This window comes from Cetorhinus maximus, chromosome 8, assembly GCF_964194155.1.
Source record: "Cetorhinus maximus chromosome 8, sCetMax3.hap1.1, whole genome shotgun sequence".
NCBI lineage: Eukaryota > Metazoa > Chordata > Chondrichthyes > Lamniformes > Cetorhinidae > Cetorhinus > Cetorhinus maximus.
In genome coordinates, this window is record NC_135886.1 from 4,094,992 (window position 1) to 4,116,905 (window position 21,914).

The following is a 21,914-nucleotide window of genomic DNA, read 5'->3' on the forward strand; positions in this document are numbered from 1 at the left end:
ATTGCCTGACTTCTACATTGTCACATACTCCTTTCGTCAGCCTCCCCTCACCCTCCTAGAAATTGTTACTGAGTTCAGGATATTCCAGTGCTGGAAAATGGAACAGTGAAGCCACTGGCCAGCCTATATGATGTGGTTTGGACACCAGCATACCAACGAGTTGTGTCACACGGCCCTCTTGGCCACACTTTACTTCATTCGTCCAGCTTTCATGTGTACAGCATTCAAGCCAGGAGGTAATGGGGAGACCCACTTGCTCCCAAGTCTCCATGAGTGTGATTTTGAGTCAGCTGCCAATATGCGCACATCTGAAGCCTATGTATGCCTTTCATGCTGACCTTTCCCCTCTCCTTTCCCTTAAGTGAAGGTGCTGGGCCTCCCCACAGCAGCCCAGGGTCTCCATATAATTGTGAACAGGCTAGTGCCCTGGAGCGGACACTCCAGTTTCACTGCAGACTGTCGGGTGAAACACAGAACATTGACAAGTGACCTGTTCATGTGATGTAGCATTTTGTGATATGATGAGAAAAACATGCCCACTCACTGGATCTCCAATTGTAGGATTTTTCCCAAGACGTGATGCTTAATCTTCGTAACTCACGAGCAATCCGGAATCTATTTACTGACAAGTCCCCAAGCTGAAACTTACCTATTAAGTTTTTTTTTTCTCCCCAGGGAATTCTCCAAGGTCTGGAATTCCTGTTGAAACGAGGGTACAAACCTTCTCGGACATTCTATATTGGAATTGGGCATGATGAAGAGGTAACTCAAAGCCAAGTGTGCAACTTGGGGGATGCTACACTGTCAAAACTTTCTTTTTATTATTTCTGTGGCTGTAACAAATGTTTTGGGTTTTATTTTGAGGTGAGCGAGATATTTTACTTTAAGGATGGTTTCTGTTTGAGAGAGGAGAAAATAGCTGGCAATGCTGAGAATCTTTGACATTTTTTTTAAAAATGAAAGAGCCATCAACATCTGAATAGGGAAAGCACAGGAAAATGATTCAGGTGTAGACTTTTCACCAGGACTGAGAGATAAACAAGCTCTTCCAACAAGAGAAACAATGTAAGAAATAGGACCAGGAATAGACCACACAGCCCTTTGAACCTGCTGCACCAGTCAAAACAATCATGGCTGACCTTGGGCTTCAACTCCACTTTCCCGCCCACTCTCAACACCCCTTGATTCCCTGAGAAACTAACCACCTGCCTTAAATATACTCAATGATGGTGCATCCCTCTGGGGTAGAGAATGCCAAAGATTCACACCCTTTGAGTGAAGGAATTTGTCCTCGTCTCAGTCTAAATGATCGTCCCCTTATCCTGAAAGGCACCCCCTTGTTTTAGATTCCCCAGCGAGGGGAAACAGTGTTTCAGCCTCCACCCTGGGTCAAGCCACTTCATAAACTTACTTGTTTCAATGATATCACCTCTCATCATTCTAAACACCAAAGAATACAGACCCAATTTACTTAGCCTCTCATCATGGGACAATTCCCAGGGACCCATCTAGTGAATCTTCACTGCACTGCCTCTAATGCAAGTATACTCTTCCTTAAATATAGAAAGCAAAACTGCACACAGTATCCTAGGTGTGGTCTCACCAATGCCCTGTACAATTGTAGCAAGACCTCTCTTTTCTTGTACTCAAATCTCCTTGCAATAAGGATCAACAGGCCATTTGCCTTCCTAATTGCCAGCTGTACTCACATGTTTACTTTTGGTCTTCCTTATATGAGTTCGCCCAAATCTCTCTGAACATCAACAATTACAAGTTTCACCCTCTTAAACAGGTCATCAAGGGTCAATTAGACTTATTACCAAGCGAATTGACCCTGATAATACACTGCCCACACCATAAAACATTTGGCGTGGGTAGCAAGGTGGGAGCTGTCAACCCGATTTTTCACCTGCCTTCTTCAAAGGATGGGAAGGAAGGGGGAGGTTCAATCTTTGCTGCCCTTTGCTGATTGGGGGTGTGCCCCCACCCCTAAGATTGGAACCCCCCCCCTCTCCTAACCACCCCTCTGCGGCCCAAGCCTTAAACTCAAACCCCCACAAACCCCCCTGCCCTTTCCCTGACCATCCAAAACCCTCCATGCCCAGGACCCTGGACTTAGCAGATTTGGTGATCCATGGACCTTCTTACTCCTCTGCTTGCAGTCCCGGCAACAGCCACTAATGCGCTGTTGGCGCTGCTGGGACCGATCAGCCGGCAGCTCCAGAGCACAGGACTTTCTCCCCAGTGAGGGGCAGCAGTATCACACTGGCCTTGTTAAACCCGCCCACAGCGCCTTACGGCTATGGAGAGAGCCAGTGTAGAGCAAGTCGGCTCTGGGGTGAGGGCAGTAGGGGAGGTGCAGATCCCAATAAAATCCCCCCCCTCCACCCTCGAGTTAATGTTTCGAGACCAATGTGACTCTTCTTTGGAACTGAAGAGTTGTAGAAATGTGATGGGCTTTATGCTGTTGAGAAAGGGGGGAGGAGCAGATGAAGCAAAATAGAAGGTCAGGAATAGGTTAGAGGGCAGGGGAGATTAAATGAGAAAGATGTCATGGAACAAAAGGCGAAGGGAGTGGTAGTGATCGTATTAAAGAAACAAAGCACTGGCCTGGTGTGGGTGTGAATAGCAGAATAAAGGTCAGTGCTGTTTCAAAACAAAAACATGAGAATAAGATACAGACTGGCTGTTGGGGGAGAAAGTTCAAAATGGAGGGCAGAGTTCAAGGTCTGAAGTTATTGAACTCAATGTAAAGTCCAGAGGGCTGTAAAGTGCCTAATCGGAAGATGAAGTGCTGTCTGTCTGGCTTGCTCTGGGCTTCAGTGGAACATTGTAGCAGGCTGTGGTCAGAAAAATGAGCATGAGAGCAGGCTGGTGAACTGAAACGAAGAGCGATCAGAAGGTCAGGACTGAACGATGGTATTCCACAAAGCGGTCACCCAGTCTGGCGTTTGGTCTCCCACATGTAGAGGAGACAGCGATGTGAGCCGCGAACACAGTAGACTAAATGGAAAGCAGTACAAGTAAATCACTGCTTCACCTGTGAGCATCTGATGTCCCCATACACTACTCTCTGTCTCTTTGTCTAAGTCATTGATACAAAAAGAGAGACAGACAATAGGCAGAAGTCCAAGCACCAGGAATCCTGTCACCGAGGAAGTTAATGAACTGAGTAGCAAGTGCTTTTAAGAGAAGCTAGAACAAGGTGAACATTGGTGGATGATGTTACAACCAGGCTAACAGGGGTGAACTGACTCTTTGCCTCACGCCTAAGCTGATTATAATAGAGTTTGAATTTAGAAGGGAGGTGATATTGCCAATTTAATATATATTTAACCGTGTATAGCTCAGTGCAAGAAATAAGCCGGCCAGGCTCCTTAAGTTAACAAGTAAGGAGTCAGTTTTATTGCTAAAGGTCACTTGGGTAAAGATGCAGAAATTATTAACAAAAGATTTAAAATGTACAAATCTGACCAACTATCCACTAGTGCAAGGACAACACACAAACAATAACAACCTCCACCTCCTCCTCTGCACCTCCCCCCGCCGCCCCACCCCACCATGCACAGAAAGAGGTAAATCTCTGCAGAGTATCAGAGCTAAGAAAACTTGGCAAGGAGCAAGTAAAGTCAGAAAAACATTGTTCACAGATTGCCCAAAGGCTTGTTTCCAGCTGAAGGCTCCCTTTCCTCAGTGGATCAGTCGGCCTGCTGCCTGCAGTCTCCTTTAAGAACTCTCAGTTTGCAGCAGTGTGGTCTCCTGATGGCTTTTTTAAATCACAAAGAGCTCGACTTTAATGAAAGAAGTTTTAGAAGGAAGAGGGTTAGGTAAGGCTGTTGCCCTATGTGGCAGACTCTCTGATTATATAAGATTCCAGTATCGTTTCTACAGAAAAGAACTGTATCAAGTGATCTCTCTCGCTCAGAGCTCCGTAGACTGTTCCCATAAAAGAAACTTGTGACCTTCACAAGTGCAACATAGCAACTGCTGTAGGCCAGACATTATAAATTTATATTTATGTAACACATCTTCATAACAATGATTTTTTTAAATTTATTTGCTCATGGGATGTGGGCATGTGGCTGGGCCAGCACTTATTGCCTTGTACTAGTTGCCCCTTGAGAAGGTGGTGGTGAGCTGCCTTCTTGAACCACTGCAGTCCATTTGGTGTAGGTGCACCCACAGTGCTGTTAGAGGGGGAGTTCCAGGATTTTGACCCAGTAACAGTGAAGGAACGGTGATATATTTCCAAGTCAGGATGGTGAGCGACTTGGATGGAAACTTGCAGGTGGTTGACATGCATCTGCTGCCCTTGTCCTTCTAGATGCCAGAGGTTGCAGGTTTGGAAGGTGTTGCCTAAGGAGGTGTGGTTCTGCAGTGCATTTTGCAGATGGTACACACTGCTGCCACTGTGCTTCGGTGGTGGAGGGAGTGAATGTTTGTGCATGGGATACTGATCAAGCGGGCTGCTTTGTCCTGGATGGTGTCAAGCTTCTTGAGTGTTGTTGGAGCTGTACTCATCCAGGCAAGTGGAGCGTATTCCATCACACTCCTGACTTGTGCCTTGTAGGTTGTGGATAGGCTGTGGGGAGTCAGGAGGTGAGTTACTCGCTGCAGGATTCCTAACCTATATATAAACGATTTAGACTTCAATGTAGGAGGGTTGATCAGCAAGTTCGTGGATGACACGAAAATTGGTGGGGTGGTAAATAGTGAGGAGGATAGCCTTAGATTACAGGAGGATATAGACAGGCTGGTCAGATGGGCTGTTCAGTGGCAAATGGAATTTAACCTGGATAAGTGTGAGGTGATGCACTTGGGCAGGACAAACAAGGCACGGGAATATATGATGAATGGTAGGACCCTGGGAAGTACCGAGGATCAGAGGGACCTTGGTGTGTATGTCCACCGGTCCCTTAAGGTAGCAGGACAGGTATGAGGAGAGACTGGATAGACTGGAGTTATTTTCCCTGGAGTAGAGGAGATTGAGGGGGGACATGATTGAGGTGTATAAAATTATGAGGGGCGTAGATAGGGTAGACAGGAAGGAACTTTTCCTCCTGGTGGAGGGATCAATAACCAGGGGGCATAGATTTAAGGTAAGGGGCAGGAGGTTTAGAGGTTTAATCCATGTTTTGGATTAAATTGAGGAAGAATTTTTTCACCCAGAGGGTGGTGGGGATCTGGAACTCACTGCCTGAAAGGATGGTAGAAGCAGAAACCCTCATAACATTTAAGAATATTTGGATGTGCACTTGCGATGCCAGGGCATACAAGGCTATGGGCCTAGTGCTGGAAAATGGGATTAGAATAGTTAGGTACTTGTTCGACCGGTGCAGACATGATGGGCCGAAGGACCTTCTTCTGTGCTGTAGACCTCTATGACTCTATGACTCTGACCTGCTCTTGTAGCCACAGTATTTATACCCCACCGCACCCCCCCAACCAATAAACTGAAAGTATATTTAGATTTATTTAGTGCATTTAGTTCTCTGTGCAAATTGTTTTCCCTATTTGCCTATATAATAACAGTGATTACACTTCAAAACAATAACAACTTATATTTATATAGCGCCTTTAATGGAATAAAATATCCCACGCACTTCACAGGAACATTACGGGCAGAATTTTTCCCTCATGGGGCAGGCGGGCACGCGCCCGACCCGAACGAGAGTAAAATATTGCACGATGATGTCAGGTGAGCGTCCCGACGTCATCGCGCACTCTCGCGATTCTTCACTCAGCGGGCGCGCGCGGGTGCCAGAGCGGGTGCCTGCCATTAATGAACAGGGCCACTTAAGGCCCTTAACAATGCAATTGTCTCAGATTTTTCGTTGCCTGTGCGATTTTCTGCTCATCGCACGGGCAAAATGGGCAGGCGGGCAGCCGACACTTCCTCAAACCTCAGCCAAGGCCGGGATAAAAAGCGTCAGCAGCATTGCCAGCGTGAATAGTGAGGAGTTTGGAGACAGTTTGCAGCTGGCTGCTTATTGGTACTTGGCCTCTGTTTGGGGCTTCATTCTTAGCCTCATTTCAGGACTCACTGCTGTCTGCCAGGCCCCTGGAGGATTCAGACCATGTGGACTCTACCAGGTATCTGACAGCCTTCCTTTACCCTGCTAATGGGGATTACGGTATCAGAGAGGGGCAGAAGGGAGAGGTGGCCTTCCAGCTGAGGGACCTGTGGGAGGAGAGGCGCAGGCACAAGAGCTGCATGGCCAGCAGGTTGTCCAAGGCGGAAGGGGCCACAGAAGACACCACTACGCTGCTGCCAGGGTTTACAGGCAGCGATGCAGCTACCTCAATATGTCTGAGGTGCAATGCCAAAGGAGGCTCCGCCTCTCAAGGGAGACAGTGACCTCCATTTGTCAGAGGATCGGCCCTGAGATCAGCTCCGACTGTGCAGGTGGACACCCCATGCCAGTGGCTCTGGAGGTCACAGTGACCCTCAACTTCTATGCCTCTGGCTCTTTCCAGGGGTCAGTGGGGGATCTGTGTGTAATTTCCCAATCAGCTATCCACAGTTGTATCAAGCTGGTGACTGAAGCTCTGTTCAGGCGGGTACTGACCTTTATTCTTTACCGTACGGACGAGGCCAGCCAGGCTGAGCGAGCCAGAGGCTTCGCGGCCATTGCTGGCTTTCCCCGTGTCCAGGGTGCTATAGACTGTACACATGTGGCCATCAAAGCGCCAGCAGGTGAGCCCAGTGCCTTCGTCAACAGGAAGGGCTTCCACTCCATGAACGTGCAGATAGTGTGTGACCACAGGATGCTGATTCTACAAGTCTGTGCAAGGTACCCAGGCAGCCCCCATGATGCTTATGTCCTCAGACACTCCCAGGTGCTGAGGCTTTTCAGTGCTCCAGCCCGGCTGGATGGATGGCTGCTGGGTGACAAGGGCTATCCCCTCAGAAGGTGGCTCATGACGCCTCTCCGCCATCCAAGAACAGAGGCAGAGAAGTGTTACAATACGAGTCATGGCTCCAGACGGGTAGCGGTAGAGACGACCATAGGTCTCCTCAGGACTAGCTTTCGATGCCTGGACTGTTCAGGGGGTGCACTAGAATATTCCCCAGAGCGGGTGTCACTGATAGTGGTTCCATCTGACACTTGCAAGGGGGGGTCCCACTGGAGGAAGAGGATCTTGACGCAGCTGCACAGGGCACAGATGATGAGTCCAGTGGTGGTCGGAAGATGACCATGGTGAGGAGAACGCTGAGGGCGTGGAGCCAGACCTCACTAACCTGCAGGGGGACAGGGACACCAGGGAACCCTTGATCCAACACTCCTTCAGCTAGGCTGCCAATGATCAGCTTCAACTGCACGCCAGGGCTGCCTCCCCCATCCCGGACGTCTGAAAGGACCATTTCATTTGAACACAAAGAGCACCCATTACCTGTGCAATAAAGTTCAGAGCCATGAACGACCAATGAAATAAAAAGGTGAAGCATACTTGGGCCACGATGACAAAACCAGATTTATATCATTTTGAAAAGTGCAAACTATTTACATTAACCTCTCTGGTCCTAAGTCTCAGACCAGGAGACAGTAACCAAACATAAATGAAGATAAAATCACCTGTGACCTGTCCCTCTTGTGCTCATGGTGCCTTTAACCTACGCTTGCAAGTGCTACATCTCGGTGCTCCCCCCTCACTGGCACCGGCACTGGAGACAGCCTGCTGACCCTGCTGTCCTGTTGGCCTTGATGACCTTGGCGGTCGTCCTCTGGCCAGTGGAGCCCATGCTGGCCCCGCCTGGGAGGGAGCGGCTAGTGCCATGGCTGGGATCTCCCCAGTCATTCCAGCCTCATCAGATACCACGGTCACTGGCAGAGGGGAGGAGGAGCTGCTGCCATCATTTGGAGCCACTGAGAGGAGCCCGAAGAGATAACAAGCAGCTCGTGCACCGACATAAGTTTGCTGTGGACCTCCCTGCCCACCATTGATGGGATACTGGGTGCCTCATCCATCTCCCACACGGACACTGACCACCCGAAGTCAGTGCCTGTGTGAGGGTTTGCAGGTCTGAGCGCAACCCCAGGAACCCCACGTTCTGTCCCTGGAGCTGCCTGTCCATGAGAGTCACCACTTTCCCAATGGAGGAGGCAGTGCGCTCGCCTATGATGGTCAATGCTGTGCTCATGCTCTGCATGGACTCCTCCATTATGGAGACCATGGCACGCACACCCTCATGGATCTCCACCAGATCCTCCCACACATCTCGCTGGACATCCAGCATCTGCTGCCTATTGGATGATTCCAGAGGCTCATCATCAGCCTTCGACTCAGCATCGTCCTGGTCTCCAGCGCTCCTCCGACTGCCAGCACCCTGAGCACTCTCTGCCTCCGCCTGCACCTCAAGCGAGTGTGAAGTGCCCTCACCAATGTGCACCGAGATACTAGCCGCCAGTCTAATGCCCTCAGAGGTACTGGAATCTGCACTGGTGCCTGCTTCAGAGAGCGGGTGTGATGCAGGTGCAAGTGAAGCCCGGTGGTCCTCTGGTGTCAGGAGTGGCCCTTTGGGGCCCAGAGAGCGAGTGTGTGCTGGTGAACCTTAAAGGGATAACAAGGACATGTCATTAGTTAAAGTCATCACACTATCACTGTGCATGCCTGGCATCTGGTGAGACAATGGAGATCTGCATCATGGGGCCATTGTCTTCCAACGATCAATGGGGACTCCAGGTTTGAGGCTCCCATCAATGAGGAGACTGCACTAGAATGGTTGCACAATCTGAAAGTTTCACCTCTGTGCACTGCGCCTTTACCTTTGTCTGGCACCCCATCCTCTCCATGCCCGGTTGCACGGGGAACGTGCCGGCTCTTCAGCTCCAGGGCATCCTGCTCAAACCGGGAGAGCAGCACCAGGTTGGGTGGGCCTCCATTTGTACGTGCCCTCTCGGCCTGGTTATGGTTTGTCTTCTCCTGAAAGGACAGAGGAGCATTGATTAGTTCCCTCTCTACCTGCAGCGCCATTGCAGCCTGGCCAACCCCACCTGAGGAACACCTCGCAGGGCACATCCAAGTCATGGCCCTCGAGCCGCAAGGTACTCAGTCCAAGCCGCCAGGGCTCACCCCCTTGACCAGCTGCAGCGTGATTGACAGTTGGCACTCAGACTCTAACACCCCTGAGGCCCACAGGGGGGCGGGGGGGTGGGGGGAAGGCCACACCTTAACACTTCTGCACACTGACCCATGCCAACATGGTACTCATCCTTCCTGAATGCAGCAGGCCACTGAAGCACTTCTGACACTGCACCTAGGAGCGCCACACCACATCTTGGCTGCTCACCCAGGCTGCCACCTCCTCCCATGCCCTCTTTGTGAGTTGCGTTGGCCTCCTCCTCCCATCTCTGGGGACAAGGGTGTCCCTCCTGGCAGCCACCTCCTCCAGCAGGACGGTGAGACACTCATCGGGAAAGTGGGGGTCCGAGCGCTCACCCGACCTGCCCTCCCGCCTGCTGCACTCAAATGCATCATCTGAACAGCAGCCTGCCTGGGCCTTCTTTATACTGGCCGTCATTGGACCCATTGGCTAACAGGTCCCCACCCCTGCTCGGCCTTCCTGGCCAATGACGAGCCTTAATTGGCCTGCCAGTGTGAAATTGCGGTCGGGGCCCGATCGAGAGCAGTGGTCAGTTTTGCAGCCACTCCCGGGCCCACCCAACGAAAGGAAAATTCAGCCCTATAAAACAAGGTATAGCACCTCGCCACTTAAGGAGATATTAGGCCAGATGACTAAAAGCTTGGCCAAAGAGATATGTTTCAATGAGCGTCTTAAAGGAGGAAAGTGAGGTAGAGAGGCGGAGAGGTGTAGGGGGGAAATTCCAGAGCTTGGGGCCTTGGGGACTGAAGGCACGGCCACCAGTGGTGAAGCAGGTATGATTGGAAATGAATAAGAGGCCAGAATTGGAGGAGTGCAGATATCTTGGACGATTGGTTACAAAGCGCTGTGAGATGTCACAAGGACATAATAATGAACTATATAAAAATGCTGTGTCTTCTCTCCTTTAAAGGGCTTGGGAAAGACTTTCCTCTGTCTGTTCCCTCCCCTCCTGCCTTGCCTCAAGTGTGAAGGGCAGTGCAATATTCATTGCTTAACATAAACTTAGTTAAGCCTGAGGCCTTCAGCTTTAAAATAAAATGTGCGTCTTGTGATGTCAATGAATAGCAGTCAGGAGCAGTGGAAATAGCAGCTTTTCAAGAGGAAGAGATGAGAACAGGTTTGCGATGACTGTCACTTCAAGATCAGTTCAACTGAGTAGGGTCACATGATTTGTTCAACCAACGTGTGACTAGCCCTGGAGAATAAATTCCAGGGAGGGGTTCCCTCGGAAAATATGAGGGGCTTGTTGGACACGAGCAGCCATGGAAGCCCTCGTGTAAATAAAATTCCTTTTGTTTGACTAAGAAGCCACCCACAGGGTGTTTTTTTCTGCAAGTTTTGCCTCAGAAGCTTCAAATAAGTGGCCTTCATTACTCAATGGATGAGAGACGTGGTTTCAAAATCATTTTGCATTTAAACTTAGATGTACTGAAACCTCATTATAAGTGCAGAAGGCAGTTTCAAACACCTTTATCATGCATTATAGATCAATTCCATCTGAACAGTTGTGACTCACTGACATCTTATCAATTGCTCCCAGCATGGGTCTGGATTTTACAAGGCTGCTGTGTCCCAGTGTAACGGCCATGCAGTTTGTCTCTTGTGTGTCTCTTAACGATGGGGGGAGGCGATGGTGTAGTGGTATCGTTGCTGGACTAGTATCCCAGAGACCCAGGGTAATTCTCTGGGGACCTGGGTTCAAATCTAGGCCATGGCAGGTGGTGGAATTTGAATTGAATAAAAATCTGGAATTAAAAGATGTCCATGAAACAATTGCCGATTCGCTGTAAAAAAAATCTGGTTCATTAATGTCCTTTAGAGAAGGAAATCTGCTGTCCTTACCTGGCCAGGCCTACATGTGACTCCAGACCTGCAGCAATTTGGTTAACTCTGAACAAGGCCAATTAGGGATGGGCAATTAATAAATATAAGCCAGCGATGCCTGCATCCCATGAATGAATTAAAAAAAAAAATACAGGTCTATTAATGTTCAATGAAACTCTTTGACAAGTAGCTAAGAAACATACAGTCGTTTGTTAGTATAGAACTTGAATATTGCTGAAAAGAGAGACATTTGCCAAACCTTGTGACCCAGTCTTGTGTTTATCATAGCCAGGAAGTTACGCACCCCACCCCCTGCATCCGCCGGGCAAGACAAAAAGCTTTGGCAACATGTCTCTCTTTTCTGAAATAATTAAGAAACATATTGCCACTAATATTACATAAGAACATAAGAAATAGGAACAGGAGTAGACCATTCGGCCCCTCGAGCCTGCTCTGCCGTTCAATAAGATCATGGCTGATCATCTTGTATTTCGAATTCCACATTCCCATTTAACCCCGATAATCTTTGATTCTCTTGCCTAACAAGAATTTATCTACCTCTGCCTTAAAAATATTCAGTGACCCCGCCTCCACCACCTTCTGAGGCAGAGAGTTCCAAAGTCTAACAACCCTCCAAGAGAAAAAAATTCTCCTCCTCTCTGTCCTGAAAGGGCGACCCCTAATTTTAAAACTGTGCCCCCTAGTTCTGGACTCACTCACAAGAAGAAACATCCTTTCCACGTCCACCTTGTCAAGGCCGTTCAGGATCTTATATACTTCAATCAAATCACCCCTCACTCTTCTAAACTCCATTGGAAACAAGCCCACTCTGTCCAACCTTTCCTCATAAGGCAACCCACTCATTCCAGGTATCAATCTAGTAAACCTCCTCTGAACCAGATCCAACGCATTTACACCCTTCCTTAGATAAGGAGACCAAAACTGCACATAGTATCGAGGTGCGGCCCCATCAATGCCCTGTATAACTGAAGCATAACATCCTTACTTTTACGTTCAATCCCTCTTGTAATAAAGGATAGCATTCCATTAGTCTTCTTGTCTTAATATTGCATACGCTGCTGATACCGTAAAGAGAGTAAACACAACAAATGTACTGAAACTGTTTGAGAGGGTAAGGTACATCCAGTTAGTGCTTCCTGTTTTAATATGATGTGAAGCACAAGTACCACAAAAAGATCTTACAATTTTCACAACAAAATCTTAAGTATTGGCCATGAGACATGTTTGGATCCAGAGAGGACAAAGTTGGTTCATACAAACGTACAAATTAGGAGCAGGAGTAGACCATTCAGCCCCTCCAGCCTGCTCTGCCATTCAATAAGATCGTGGCTGATCTGATTGTGGCCTCACCTTTCCTGTCTAGCCCCTTTACCCTTTCACTCCCTTGTTAGTCAAGAATATGTCTACCTCTGCCTTAAAAGTATTCAATGACCCAATGAACTCTTTGGGAAAAAGGGCTCTACAGACTCACAAGCCTCTGAGAGAAAAAATTTCTCCTCATCTCCATCTTAAATGGGAGACCCCTGATTTTTAAACTGTGTCCCCTGGTTCTGGTCTCAGAAGGGGAAACACCATCTCGGCATCTGCTCTGTCAAGCCCCCTTAGGGTCATTCTTCTAAACTCCAATGAGTCCAGACCCAACCTGTCCTCAGGTTTTAGACATTCAGACCTTAGGTGTCAGCTCTGGCTCAGTGGGTATCACTGTTGCCTTCTGACTTGGAGAAGTGTAGAGCCAGGAACATAGCAACAGTTCTGCCATCCAGAGACTTGAGCAGAACGTCCAGGGTGAGAGTGCAGCAGTGTATGAGTGTGGCACTGTCAGAGGTGCTGTCCTTTAGATGAGGTCATAAGCTGAGGCCTTCTCATGTCGGTGTAAAAGATTTTGTGCCATGATTTGAAGAAAGCAGGGGAGGTCTCTCTGCTGTCAAGGCCAATATTTATCTCTTCAGCGACATTCCTGAAAAAGCAAATCATTTGATCATTATCACATTGCTATTTGTGGGACCTTGCAGTGCACAAATTGACTGTCTCATTTGCTACATTTCTGAAAGCACTTCATTGGCAGTAAAGGGCTTTGGGAAGTCGCAAGGTTTTTATTTACTCTTTTTTATGGGATGTGGATGTCACTGGCAAGGCCCATCCCTAGTTGCCCTTGATTTGAGTGCTTGCTAGGCCATTTCAGAAGGAATTTAAGAGTCAGCTACATTGCTGTGGATCTGGAGTCACATGTAGGTTAGACCAGGTAAGGATGGCAGATTTCCTTCCCTCGAGGACGTTAGTGAACCAGATGAGGTTTTATGAAAATCAACAGTGGTTTCACGGTCACCATTACTGAGACTAGCTTTCAATTCCGAATTTTAATTCTGAGGTTGTGGAAGATGTTGTTTAAATGGAAGTCTTACTTTCTTTTGTACAGGTTGGAGGAAACAGCGGAGCCAGGAACATAGCAACAGTTCTGCAGTCCAGAGGAACAAAACTCTCCTTCCTTCTGGATGAAGGCTCAGCTATACTCAGTGGAATCATACCAGGACTGGACAAACATGCTGCAGTGTAAGTACCTCAGCATCCCCCCAAGTTCAAACAACATCTTCTCCTGTCACCCGCCAAAAGGAAATTCCTTTGCATGAACAGCTGATACCTACTTAAACACAGAATGTAGAATTCCTTAGCATGTAATTAGCTGCTGATCCTTTCCCAATGAGCCTGTAGAGGAAATGCCCAGAACGCATGTTGGACTGAATAACTTTTTTGGGTTAAAATCTGCAAATGTTCTCTTATGCAAGGCTATAAGTTTATACAGAAGTAAAAATTAATTGTTAATCATGTGAAAGAGCTGACATAGTCACACTTAACACCCATCCCTATGAGGCACAATTTATTAATCACAAAGCCTTTTATAATAGTATAGTAATCACCATTTGTTATTCCGGTCTTTCGGATAGTTGGAAAGTGTTACAATTATGAGGTTGATAAGATTATGGGACCGTGTCTTTAATTTGTAAAGTGAAGGGAAAGTCATGTTCCTTGTTCTGAAGCTTTCCTGACAGCAAGCCTGGGTGGTTTTATTGTTAGAAATTAAAGGGGGTCCAGATTGTTTGACTAGGAAGCATATGCAAGGTGCTTATGCTTGGAGACAATGCCAGCAGCCTATGTGCTAACAGTGGATGGACCGGGAGTCTCAAAGTCTCCGAAAAATGTTGGATTGTAAACAGTTGTGCTTTAATCTGTCCATTTAGTTCCAAGCTAAAAGAGAGTTGGGCTCTCAATGCTGATAGTTAATCAACATTGCTAGCCGGATGCAGGCCCATGTGAGTCACGTTACCATGGAAATTGGCTTTGAGAGGGGAAGAATTTCAAAGATATTCCTAAAAACATTCAGTCACAGTTAGACTACCAGGGCCAGGAGAGAGAAAGAGAGAGAGAGAGAGAGCAACAAGTGGCTGAAAGTCTCTGGTTCACCACGCAGGAATGTAGGCAGAAGCCTACACTTGGACTGGAAAGACCAAATCTATGGGATGTTGAAACAAGGCTGGAAAGTTTGCCTAGCTTTAGCTAGAGGGAGAGGTCTCCAGGAAAAATTGTACCATGAAAGACAGCTGTGGAGTTAAAAGATTCTGGGCTGGGAAAGGAAAAGTTCAGAAGGAAACCCTTGGAAACTAAGAATCACTTTGGACTGACTTTGGGAGAACGGAATGTCTACTGAAAGGCCAGTGTTACGTAGACCCGTGCAGAGTGCGTTTTTTGGTTGTGCTAAAGTAAAAAGGGGAGGGAGGGTATTCCGTTCTGTGGTTTAAAGTATAACTTGTCTACAAAGATAATGTTTAGTCAACACAAAAACAAAAATACCTGGAAAAACTCAGCAGGTCTGACAGCATCTGCGGAGAGGGACACAGTTAACGTTTTGAGTCCGTATGACTCTTCACCCGAACTGTTTAGTCAATGTTGCTTTTGGTCTTTTGTTACATTCAACTTCTAAAAATGAAACCCTGTGCCATTCTTTCAGCTACTAACTGGAAGCTCGAATTTCTTCTTTAAAATTATCGGCCTCCACAGGATTGTAACAAAAGAATATAAATTTCACTCAGTCTTCCCCTGTGCCCGCCCTCTACCCCGAGATGACTGAAAGGCTGGTTACTAGTTCAATCCTGAAATAAAACCTCATGGAATTTAACTCTGAGCATGGTGCTTTCTCAGTTAGTTGTGGCATAAATTAGGTATTTCCAGCTGTTATCTGGGAGTGAACATTTTTCCGTGCCAACATGTCTCCAAATCAAAGGCAAAGGAAATGCTAGGCACTCTTTTGTTTAGACTGTTGCCTCCAGCATAGTTCAGCCTTGTACTCAAACGAGTCTTAGGCATTCTTCATATCACATCATACAGAGAGGGCGTTGCTAAAGTTTTAACCGCGGTTAAAAGATATGGAGAGCCCCGCAATCTCTGCCTTCTGCATCCTAGCTGGGTATCGCAATTACATTGCAGGATAGACACCCCAGGCCTTTGCTGTGTGTGCACCAAGGAAAACATTCCCTGAATTTGCACGCGGCTGTCCAGATCGGCCTCCGTGACTTTGGTGGAAGGTCTGGAGGAAACCCTGATGAAACAGTGCAAATTCTCCAGGGGCTTCCCCCAATTTCTCTGGCGAAACCCCCATGGGAACTTCAGGTGAGGGACGTCATTGTCTTGTTGGACAGCCTCTTTCGCTAAAAACGAGATGCAGGGATGCAGCGCATCTCATGCTCAATGCATTGTGCTAAAAAATGTAGTAAATAGGAACTTTTTAAAGTATTCACTGATAGGTCTGTAAGGAGTGAAGACTATGTGTTTGTGCTATTGTTCATTGCTCCCAAAGCCATAGCTTCCACCCGTAATCCTGGTGAACTGACTTAGCTGAAATCCTAAAGAAAAACATAGGGGTGTTGGAGGTAAATACTTCCAAACATGAAGAAAGGAGGACCTCACATCCAACACATCAAGTACTCTTTGAAAAAAGAAGTGCAGAGCCCTAGACAGAAATGTCCCACCATTGTACATGCCGCAACACAGCAACCTGCCAGCAAGTCATTCTGATGTCAAGTCTTGTTTTTATTAAAGCAGAGGCTGAGTGTAAATAACAGTTTGGGTTGTGGGGACTACCTAATGTGTTGTAAAAACAAAAGAGTGCCTGTACATCCAACAAAAACATTTAAAAAAAATAACAGGCTTAAGGGCCACCTCCCTGCTATGGTGGAGACTTTAGCTGCTGCTAGTTCTACAACAGTCATGTGTGCGCAACAGTCATGCTTTTGCAACTCATCGCACTCTGCACATGTTATTCACCAGCATTGAGCTTGACTATGCTTTAAGCCACAGCCTGAAATCACAGGAATATCTTGGAATGTTTTTAGCATGTTACAGGGCTGTATATTTAAATGTCAGTGTTGAATGTGCAGAACATAAATCATCATTACAGTTCCAAAGTTTCAAATTAAATTGACCAATAAACATTCCCACTGAGTTCACTGTTGGATTTTGAGCCAGAAATTGCACTCCAGTTATGCAAGACTCAATGAAACTGAAAAGTATTCAAACACACAGATACCACAAAGCCGGCTACAAATGTTATGCACTAAATCACATTGGAGCAGCTCACAATGTAGACACTAAAGTTGACATCCACTTGTTGTGAAAGCTGCTTTGTGTGTCTAATTAAAATACCTACCCCACCAGCACAAACGTAAAACTAACTATAACATTTGAGAGATTCTGCTGCAGCATTTTGTTCTTTTGTGTGTTGATGTACAAATTGAAGAAAATAATATTTGTAATGAGCAAAATTCCTAGCTTTGTGCTATGTGAAAGTAATCATAGCCACATTTATACTGTTGCCTTCAGCATAGTTCAGCCTTGTACCCAAACGAGTCTTAGGCATTCTTCATATCACATCATGCAGAGAGACCGTTGCTAAAGTTTTAACCGCGGTTAAATGATATGGAGAGCCCCGCAATCTCTGCCTTCTGCATCCTAGCTGGGTATCGCAATTGCATTGCATGATAGACACCCCAGGCCTCTGCTGTGTGTGCACCAAGGAAAACATTCCCTGAATTTGCACGCGGCTCTCCAGATCGGCCTCCATGACTTTGGTGGAAGGTCTGGAGGAAACCCTGATGAAACAGTGCAAATTCTCCAGGGGCTTCCCCCAATTTCTCTGGCGAAACCCCCATGGGAATTTCAGGTGAGGGACGTCATTGTCTTGTTGGACAGCCTCTTTCGCTAAAAACGAGATGCAGGGATGCAGCGCATCTCATGCTCAATGCATTGTGCTAAAAAATGTAATAAATAGGAACTTTTTAAAGTATTCACTGATAGGTCTGTAAGGAGTGAAGACTATGTGTTTGTGCCATTCTCCATTGCTCCCAAAACCCAATGGATAGCATCATTCATTTTGTAGCAGCCCAGGCATAGCTCACCCCCAGGTAAGGTCTAATACAGGTGGCAGGGTCGAAAAAATGAAATGCATCCTGCAAGCCTTGAGCATGTTTAGAGACTCCCTGGTTAGGGGGAGCCAAGATGCCTGCCACAGTGCAGTATTCTCCAGGTGCTCTCCCCCACCCCCAACTCTCCACCCCAACCCCCCCCCGACCTCGCCATGAAAAACCCAGCAAGCTGACAAACTGGAAAATGAGAGAGGAGGCCAGGAGCATCTCCCCATCCCACCTCACTTGTGTCAGAATGTTCCCTCACGATGACAGGTCTCCTTCCACAAAGGAGTGAGCCGGTTGGGTCCAAACCCCACTCCAAAGGCTTGAAATCGTAATCCAGGCTGATATTTCAGTGCCATTCCAAAGCCCCGTTTCCCTCCTTGCGTTGGACACAAGAGATCCCACTTGACCCTATTTGAAGATGTATTGACCAACATTTCTCCCTCAGGCAATGTCACTAAAACAAATGATTTGTTCATTTTCCCCAGGGCAATTGGAGGTTCTTTGTTGAACACAAACTAGCTGCTGTAATTGCTTTTTTAATTCATGGGCTTCATAAATATTTTGAAAAAACTCAGCAGGTCTGACAGCATCTGCGGAGAGGAACACAGTTAATGTTTCGAGTCCGAATGACTCTTCATCAGAACTAAGAAATATAGAAATGAGGTGGAATATAAGCTGGTTGAAGGGGGGTGGTGAGACAGGTAGAGCTGGATAGAGGGCCAGTGATGGGTGGAGGCAAAGAAGAGATTGCCAAAGATGTCATAGACAAAAGGACAAAGGGGTGTTGACGGTGGTGATATTAGCTAAGGAATGTGCTAATGGGGACATTAAGGGTAGAAAGCAGGACGAGCAAGGTACAGATAGCCCTAGTGGGGGTGGGGTGGGGGGAAGGGATCGAATTAGGCTAAAAGGTAGAGATAAAACAATGGATGGAAATACATTTAAAAATAATGGAAATAGGTGGGAAAAGAAAAATATATATTTAAAAAATATATTAAAAATTATAAATTATTGGGAAAAGGGGGGATCGGAAAGGGGGTGGGGATGGAGGAGAGAGTTCATGATCTAAAGTTGTTGAACTCAATATTCAGTCCGGAAGGCTGTAAAGTGCCCAGTCAGAAGATGAGGTGCTGTTCCTCCAGTTTGCGTTGAGCTTCACTGGAACAATGCAGCAAGCCAAGGACGGACATGTGGGCATGAGAGCAGGGTGGAGTGTTGAAATGGCAAGCGACAGGGAGGCCTGGGTCATGCTTGCGGACAGACCGAAGGTGTTCCACAAAGCAGTCACCCAGTCTGCGTTTGGTCTCTCCAATGTAGAGGAGACCGCATTGGGAGCAGCGAATGCAGTAGACTAAATTGAGGGAAGTGCAAGTGAAATGCTGCTTCACTTGAAAGGAGTATTTGGGCCTTTGGACGGTGAGGAGGGGGGAAGTAAAGGGGCAGGTGTTGCACCTTCTGCGGTTGCATGGGAAGGTGCCGTGGAAGGGGGTTGAGGTGTGGGGAGTGATGGAGGAGTGGACCAGGGTGTCCCGGAGGGAACGATCCCTATGGAATGCTGCCAAGGGGGGTGAAGGGAAGATGTGTTTGGTGGTGGCATCATGCTGGAGTTGGCGGAAATGGCGGAGGATGATCCTTTGAATGCGGAGGCTGGTGGGGTGATAGGTGAGGACATGGGGTACCCTATCATGGTTCTGGGAGGGAGAGGAAGGTGTGAGGGCGGATGCACGGGAGATGGGCCGGACACGGTTGAGGGCCCTGTCAACCACCATTGGTGGAAAACCTCGGTTAATGAAGGAGGAGGACATGTCAGAGGAACTGTTTTTGAAAGTGGCATCATCAGAACAGATGCAACGGAGGCAAAGGAACTGAGAGAATGGGATGGAGTCCTTACAGGAAGCGGGGTGTGAGGAGCTGTAGTCAAGGTAGCTGTGGGAGTCGGTAGGCTTGTAATGAATATTGGTGGACAGTCTTATCACCAGGAATTGAGACAGAGAGGTCAAGGAAGGGAAAGGAGATGGACCATGGGAAAATGATGGAGGGGTGGAAATTGGAAGCAAAATTAATAAATTTTTCCAGGTCCAGACGAGAGCATGAAGCAACACCGAAGCAGTCATCGATGTACCGGAGAAAGAGTTGTGGGAGGGGGCCGGAGTAGGACTGGAACAAGGAATGTTCCACATACCCCATAAAGAGGCAGGCATAACTGGGGCCCATGCAGGCACCCATAGCCACACCTTTTATTTCTCTATTTCTTAGTTATAATGAAGAGTCATACGGACTTGAAACGTTAACTGTGTTCCTCTCCGCAGATGCTGTCAGACCTGCTGATTTTTTTCCAGGTATTTTTGTTTTTGTTTCAGATTTCCAGCATCCGCAGTATTTTGCTTTCTTCATAAATATTTTGTTAGTTGTCAAGTGCTCAGCTACATATGAAAAGCGCGGCATAATGGAAATTTTTCTATTGTTTAATCTGAATCGCTCAGTGTGATTACTATCGTCTGATGCATTGACAGCTACCTAACAACCTCCATTTTAGACTTTGGCATGAACCATAGCTCCTGATGTTGGGCTGCAAGGTGAGGGCATTGTAGGGTCAGCCTAGAAATACAGCATTCTAGGTTGAAATTATTCAACCCCTTAAGACCTACCTCTGCGACCGAGCTGTTGGTCACCCCTCCTAATATCTCTCTACGTGGCCCGGTGTCAAACTTTGCTTGGTAACACTCCTCTGAGGTGCCGAGGGAAGTTTTACTGGGTCAAAGACGCTAAATAAATGCAAATTGTTGTTGTTGTAGGCAGCACATAATCATTGTTTTCCTTGCTTTTGTTTAAAATGGACGTAATGCACTGAATTTTAAGTTTAAAAACATTGTGTGTCTTATTCTCTCCAGTATAGCTACCTCTGAAAAAGGATATGTTACCATTAGTCTGAGTGTGAACATGGGAACTGGCCATTCCTCAATGCCAGCGAAGGAGTCCAGCATTGGAATCTTGGCTGCTGCAGTGTCCAAGTGAGTGACAGACTGGTGCATGCAATCGTCACACAATTCTCACGGTATTTCTATACTGTTTAATGTATGATGTTTCCTCCCTTGTGTAACCTTTTTCTGATCTTCCTCAGTTCCCTGCCTTAATGTACATTCTTCACAGTGTATTGAGCAGAAAATGATACATGACATTTTAAGTGAAGAAAGTTATCAAGTTTGTAGGCATTCTATTGTCTGTAACGATTTATTTTTGGTCTCTGTCCAGCCTGCTAGAAGGATGCTTGGATCTTAGTGACATTGCTTAACTCTGCCCCTACCTCACAACCAAAAAACCTAATGCCTGCTTTGGTCACTTCTAGACTTGATTTCTCCAACGTCCAATTCCCCGGCTTCCCAGCCTCTGGCTCCCATCTTCCACAAAACTCATACCTGTCCAGAACTCGGCCACCTGCATTCTCACCCACGCTAAGTCCCACTCACTCCCCGCCCTGTTTCTATTGTTCCACACTGGTTCCCTGTCCCTGAATGCATCAAGTTCACCCTCATCTACAAATAACTCAATGACCTGACCCCATCCTACCTCCAATACCTTTTCCATACTTAACGTCCTATCTCATGGCCTCCGGTCCTCCAACTCTGCCCTCCTGTCCATGCTGTCCAATGCGCTGTCCATGACAGAAACTTCAGCTATCTCAGCCCCACTTTCTGGGACAGTCTCCCTGAACCCGTCTGTCCCTCTGCCTTTAAAAACCTCCTGAAAATCCATCTCTTTATAGACAAACAACAGTCATCACTCTGACCCCCTCCAGAAAGGGTCAGTTTCAATTTTTCTTCCTCTGTGAAGCGCTTTGGGTTGTTAATTATAGTTTTATAAATGCAAGCTGTTCAGCTGTCCTTGGCCCTCTGTCACGTCTCCTTTGTAACCAAGATGTGCGCAGGATAACCCTGAGCTGGGCCTCTCACTCTCCACAATTTTTCCTCCATTCTTGTGAGGAAGTGCTGCTCTCAATCACACTCTCCATTGAAACTATTTTGCTGGGATGGGAATCTCACCATCAGAACATTAGTTACAGATGAAGAAAATGCCTTTTTAGGCGTCTATTACTTCCTCTGATATCAGTATTAAAATGGATAGAGAATTAAATCTAAACGAACCACATGTGTGCAGCCCTTTTATCTGTAATAGGTTGACAATGGAATCTCGTCCTAATGTACATTGTACAGTAAGCACAGTGTCTACACTGAGATTTGTGTTTGGGACACAGAAAGGCTTTGCTTCTGTTTGTCGGATAGAACAAGGAAGAGTAGGGAAACTGACAGTAGGATCAATTTGTGTTTCTCCAAAGTTTATGATATGGCAAGCAATCAAGACATGAGTGGAGATGTCTTCAAGCTGTGCAGTCCTGCCTCCCTAACAAAGACACTTGTTTTCCATGTCTGAACATTGTGTGTGTGCCATTTTCCCCCTTTTGTGTGTCAGCTGTGGCTCAGTTAGTCGCTCTCTTGCTTCTGACT

General features: G+C 47.0%; 1 protein-coding gene across 2 annotated transcripts in view; it reads left to right on the forward strand.

Annotated features, from left to right (window-relative positions):
• LOC144683376 (N-fatty-acyl-amino acid synthase/hydrolase PM20D1-like) overlaps window positions 1–21,914 on the forward strand; it is a 112,271-nt gene that overhangs the window by 20,977 nt on the left and 69,380 nt on the right. For both annotated transcript variants that reach the window (XM_078546329.1, XM_078546331.1), the window contains exons 3-5: window positions 676–762; window positions 13,368–13,501; window positions 20,304–20,423. In XM_078546329.1, the coding sequence (XP_078402455.1) occupies window positions 676–762; window positions 13,368–13,501; window positions 20,304–20,423 (341 nt within the window). The remainder of the gene's footprint in view (window positions 1–675; window positions 763–13,367; window positions 13,502–20,303; window positions 20,424–21,914) is intronic.